The following is a 6,424-nucleotide window of genomic DNA, read 5'->3' on the forward strand; positions in this document are numbered from 1 at the left end:
TCTGATTGGTCAATCACGTGATATATTCACTTTAATCACCAATCAGAATGGAGCTTTGCAAATAATTCACCCCAAATTTTTTGCATGGTGAAATTATTCTAACAATGTTGCTGATTGGTCCAATTGATAATGAAAACTTCTTTTTGGCCAATCGGCAGGTAGGTCTCATGGGGTTAAATAATAACTGTTTAAAAATAATTAATTTAATAATAAAAAAAAGTCTCATCACTCAGCAAAAATATTTTGGCGGGAAAATCAAACAATCAACTTTGATTAGCCTAATGGTGTGATTGGCATCAAATCTGTTCATGTGTAGTTGAGATTCACTTATTACAACAGTCAATTTCACCTAATCCAATCTGACTTCCACTGCTAATACAGTAAGCCAAAAAATTAAGGTACCAGTTGTGTTCATCCCTGTATATCCTAAATAAAGACGAATGTGTCAAAATTAAAACAAGCAGCCGCTGCCTGTACTCTTTAGCTCTGATTTAAGACCTTATTTGTTGAAATTGGTTGAGAATTAAAGAAACAGTAGTCCAAAACCTAATGAAGATACGAAGTAAAAAGTTGCACATTTGTTTTCTAATCAATGAAAGCACGACGCTAGTTGTTCGTGCTAATCAATGAAAGTACAGCGCTAGTTATCTTGTTCGCAAACGCTTTGTGTACAAATCAATAGGGCATGCAATGTGGCAAACGGCAACTTTTAAATTGGCATCTTCTTTGGGTTTTTGGATCATTGTGTCTTTATTTCTTAAATAATGTCAACGAATGAGGTGTTAAATTCGAGCTAAAAGATGTAGCTATTGGCTGTTGGTTCCAACTATACATATCTGCCTTTGTTTAGGATATACAGGGGGTGAACGTAACTGGTACCTTAATTTTTTGGCTTACTGTATGTGTTCAACTGCAGGGTCTAATAAATGCACACACCATCAAATTAAACCAACATTCCTTGCTCCGAGGCAAAACAACATCACTCTATTGATCTCTTCATCCTCCATTTGCTACATACCCTCATGCCAAAAAATAGCCAAGATTATATTGCAAATGGCCATGATATAAACACGCTATTACACATAGCATTTGACATTAATGAGATGGTCTTATATAATAACCCTCTGGTTGCATGTTTATCCTATTACCGTACTGACGCGAGTATAAAATTTTTTTGTTAAAGTTAGGTCTAGGTCCAGGGACACTGCAAAGCCAAAAAAATAAATAACGTAAAAAAATAAAAAATAAATTTTTTGTAAGATTATTTTATACATTCTGAGTTTTGATCAATCTATTGGTATTTTGAACAGTAGTGGCTCTGCATGCTTTTATCGATTGACTTCAAACAAAGCCCGGATGTGAAAAAGCATCCCATATCGCAGGGTGTATATTCTTTAAAGAGGGGCTTATTTTTTTCCATACCTTAATTTTCAAGACATGTTTACTTTTCCAAGACTTTTTACACTATGCCACAATGATTTTCAATTGATTAAAAGGATTTTTTTATCCATACCCAAAAAATAGAGAATTTGCAAGTTTGTGTACCCCTGCAAATGACAATGCTTGTGATATCGTACTGCAGTCTAGTCAATAAACTGTTGGGTTCAACCTATGGTGCATATTTTCTGTGGAATAAACTGAATGTGTATGTTAGAGATATCAGTATGCTTCTATTGAACATTGGGTCTGGATTGCTGAAAACTACATTACATCAGGGCCTCTATGGCTTTAAAATATGCAAAACAAGTGGCATTTCAAGAAGCATAATTCTCATCCTTGCCCAGTACATGATGACCACATAAGGATTGCCTACAGTAAAGAGCTCATCTGAGTTATGCAGTACATGATGACCATGACACATAAGATGACATGCCTGGGGTAGAGAGCTAATCTAATGCTTTGTATGATAGGCTACAACATTAAAAGTCCATGTGATTTCCTCAAAATAACAAGAGCTATCTCAAGAACCACTGAACCAATACAGGGCTTGTTTGTACTCATTTTATTGCATTTTTCATGCTTTTTCCCTATATGGTCATTTAAATGTCCAATTCTGAAATTGTGTATTTTTATAAAAAATTTGGAACTTATCTTCTGCAGTCTACACCCGCATACATAGAATGGGTTAAGTTATTCAGGACTTGTTCCATGCATAATGTAATGTGATCAAGCAAAATGAGTCTGATGTTTACTAAAATCAAATTCAACTATTTTGTATTTCTAATATTAGTCCTTTTTTACTTTGACTTCACACAAAAACTGATACTTCTATCATAATTGCTATATAAGTTATTCAAAGTTAAATTTTCACAAAAAAAAGTGAGTGAATAGAAATGGGAGTTACCCAATTGCCCCAATTGTCTAGTATAATTGAAACCCACACTCCCTCCGTAGAAGACTTTAGCTAAATCTTCCCCAGGGGGAGTGTGTATTTCAAATGAAACAGCCCAATAGGAGCAAAATGTCGTATGCTTGTGGCCCCTGAACATGTTTAAAACAAAACTGCCAACAGGTTACATAGGAGGTTTTATTTTAAACATGTTCAGGGCCCAATGACACATGAAAAGTAGAAAACCCAGTTATCTGTCAATCAACCTAATTCTACAAAGTTTTAATAAAATTACGATAGCATACATCAACCTAATTCTACAAATTTGTTATCAAATTTACGTAAATGTGTAAATTTTGGCACATAATTACAACGTGACAGGTGTTTTAATATGCATGAATAATTCTGCACAAAAAATATTTGATTAAAATGTGATGTTTTACACACATACAACAAATTTTTACAACATTAAGCATGTGTCTTTCACATCTTCGGTGTAATTAAGTGTTCAGATACCATCAGTTTGTTAGGTATAATTGTTTTCCTAATATTTACATAATACCGTTTTGATACACTGTACAGCATATTGAGTTATGTTGATGCCGAATGTGCTTAAGATGTACAATTCTGCTGTGCACTCAGCTGGCAATAAGAGCACCTATGCATGACACATATCACCAAAATTACAGGCCTTGTCAAATTTTTTAATTCAACTTTACAACCAGTGCGTAAACCCAATTGTATCAATCTCAATTCTGTTATCATCAAAAGCAGCTTTGTTCCTGGATAAAGATTTCTCATTCCAGCACTATATATCTACAATAAACATGATAATGGAGTTGGAAAACTTTTCGCGATGAAAACTTTTCGCGATAAGAACTCAAAGGGTGGTGCTGCTTTTTCCAATTGCATTCTTACAATGCTAATAATACACCAAGTTATGCTATAATATTCATCTCATTTTTGAACTGTAATTGCTAAGATTGAAAAATGTCATAAATGAGATATACAGGTTCCAAAAAATAATGTATGTGGCGAAATATGGTTACTAAGCTATCCTGTATTTATGCAAAATTCCAGATTGCATCAGTAAAAAGTGTTAAATCTGAAGCTTTGGTGTTATCATTTTACACTTCATTAATACTTGTATCAATACAAGTAGCATTGTCGGTGGAAGAGCAATATGGAATATTCGCTATGCAGATGATACCACACTCATAGCATGCACGAAGGCAGAACTTGAGAAGCAAGCAGTCGAGCTGGAGAGGTGCAGTCACACCTTTGGTCTCCATATTAACGCAGCCAAAACCCATGTTATGACCCATGGTAGCAAAGAGGCAATCTCCCTGGGTGGAAAGCCAATCAAGCAGGTTGAAAGGTTCAAATACCTTGGCTCAATGGTAGGGTGTGATGCAGACTCTACACCGGAGATCAATGCTCGACTAGCAATTGCCAGAGATGCCACCAGCCAATTATTAGGATTATGGAAGGCTAAAGCGATCAGCCTGAAGCTGAAGAAACAACTGGTGAGATCTCTTGTCTGGAGTATAGCCCTGTATGGTGCAGAAAGTTGGACTCTAAAACAAAGCGATATCGAGAAGATAGAGTCGTTTGAGCTGTGGGTATGGCGCAGAATGCTTCAGGTCAGCTGGAAAGAAAGGAAAACCAATGCATGGATCCGTCAGAAAGTGGGCATCACAGAGAAACAAGGTCTACTCAGTCAGCTGAAGAAAAGAAAGATATCCCTGTATGGTCATTGGAAGTGGCGTCCAGATAGCATTGTTCAGATAACGATAGAAGGAGAAGTAGAAGGCAAAGCCAGGCCAGGTCGAAGGAAAACAGGATGGATTGATAACATCAGAATGTGGACGAATGGTGGAATGGCCGTGGCAAGAGAGAAAGCATGCAAGAGAATGCCGACGGTTCTATGAGGACTATGGCAACGCAGCAGCAGCAGCAATACTTGTATCAGCAGCAGATAGCTACTTCAACAATATCAATATTAGCAATATTAGCAGATGGCTACTTCATCAACACCAATATCAGCAGTACATAGCTGTTTCATCAATACCAATATCAGCAGTAGATAGCTACTTCATCAATGCCTGTATCAGCAGTAGATAGCTCCTTCAACAATATGAATATTATCTGTAGATAGCTACTTCATCAATACCAATATTGGCCGTAGATAGCTACTTCATCAACATTAATATCAGCAGTAGATAGCTACTTCATCAACACTAATATCAGCAGTAGATAGCTACTTCATCAACACTAATATCAGCAGTAGATAGCTACTTCTTGAACACCAATATCAGCAGTAGATAGCTACTTCATCAACACCAATATCAACAGTAGATAGCTACTTCATCAACTCTAATATCAGCAGTAGATAGCTACTTCATTCACACTAATATCAGCAGTAGATAGCTACTTCATTAACACCAATATCAGCAGTAGATAGCTACTTCATTAACACTAATATCAGCAGTAGATAGCTACTTCATTAACACTAATATCAGCAGTAGATAGCTACTTCATTAACACTAATATCAGCAGTAGATAGCTACTTCATTGACACTAATATCAGTAGTAGATAGCTACTTCATCAACACCAATATCAGCAGTAGATAGCTACTTCATCAACACTAATATCAGCAGTAGATAGCTACTTCATTAACACCAATATCAGCAGTAGATAGCTACTTCATCAACACTAATATCAGCAGTAGATAGCTACTTCATCAACACTAATATCAGCAGTAGATAGCTACTTCATCAACACTAATATCAGCAGTAGATAGCTACTTCATCAACACTAATATCAGCAGTAGATAGCTACTTCATCAACACCAATATCAGCAGTAGATAGCTACTTCATTAACACCAATATCAGCAGTAGATAGCTACTTCATCAACACTAATATCAGCAGTAGATAGCTACTTCATCAACACTAATATCAGCAGTAGATAGCTACTTCATTAACACCAATATCAGCAGTAGATAGCTACTTCATTAACACCAATATCAGCAGTAGATAGCTACTTCATCAACACTAATATCAGCAGTAGATAGCTATTTCATCAACACTAATATCAGCAGTAGATAGCTACTTCATCAACACCAAAATCAGCAGTAGATAGCTACTTCATCAACAAAAATATCAGCAGTAGATAGCTACTTCATTAACACCAATATCAGCAGTAGATAGCTACTTCATTAACATAAATATCAGCAGTAGATAGCTACTTCATCAACACTAATATCAGCAGTAGATAGCTACTTCATTAACACTAATATCAGCAGTAGATAGCTACTTCATCAACACAAATATCAGCAGTATATAGCTACTTCATCAACACTAATATCAGCAGTAGATAGCTACTTCATCAACACAAATATCAGCAGTATATAGCTACTTCATCAACACTAATATCAGCAGTAGATAGCTACTTCATCAACACTAATATCAGCAGTAGATAGCTACTTTACTGAACATGTTCATCAGGACTGTTATGAAACATAAAATCGGATTATTTCTTACTTCTAGTCCAATAAACAGTACTCACTGTGGACGCTTCGATGTCTACCAGACATCTTTTCTACACTATTGATGTTGTGACGAACTTCTGTGTACCACTGATGCTGATGGTTGCTTAGCAACGTGGTTGCCAGTTCTCTTTCCAAGAAGATCGTCAAACACGTGACTGAGAATGTCTTGCCCCTCGTCCCTGTTCATGATGGTCTCCTGTTTTCTGATTTGTATCGCCTCCTTAATCCACCGCTTGTATCTATCTGCCTCTTTACCTACTACCTTAGCCTCTTCCCAGTCTATAATATGGTCGTTCTCCTGCACATGGTCCGTGATGGCCGATTTATTGACAATGGTTTGGGATGCCTTTCTAACCGCGCGAGTCCGCACATTAGCCCCTGCCTTTTCCGCTTCTGCCCGGTGTTCCTCCATTCGCTTACCGAACTTTCTTCCAGTTTCACCTACATATGTTGAGTCACAGTTCTTACAAGGAATCGCGTAGATGACATCCGTGGTGTTCTCAGGGTCACGCTTATCCTTCGGGTGAACTAACATATTCCTT

At 36.8% G+C, this 6,424-nt stretch overlaps 1 protein-coding gene across 1 annotated transcript; it reads left to right on the plus strand.

The window, feature by feature from the left end:
* Positions 1 to 3,645: 3,645 nt before the first annotated feature.
* Positions 3,646 to 4,260, plus strand: LOC140141696 (uncharacterized). Its single transcript, XM_072163608.1, has one exon. It carries the CDS (start codon positions 3,646 to 3,648, stop codon positions 4,258 to 4,260), a length of 615 nt encoding a protein of 204 aa, XP_072019709.1.
* The last annotated feature ends 2,164 nt before the right edge of the window (positions 4,261 to 6,424 follow it).

The sequence above is a fragment of the Amphiura filiformis genome, chromosome 19 (assembly GCF_039555335.1).
Source record: "Amphiura filiformis chromosome 19, Afil_fr2py, whole genome shotgun sequence".
NCBI lineage: Eukaryota > Metazoa > Echinodermata > Ophiuroidea > Amphilepidida > Amphiuridae > Amphiura > Amphiura filiformis.

Bases quoted from the DNA above. Each gene is read 5' to 3' on its own strand.
- LOC140141696 (XM_072163608.1), top strand. From the start codon at position 3,646: ATGACCCATGGTAGCAAAGAGGCAATCTCCCTGGGTGGAAAGCCAATC.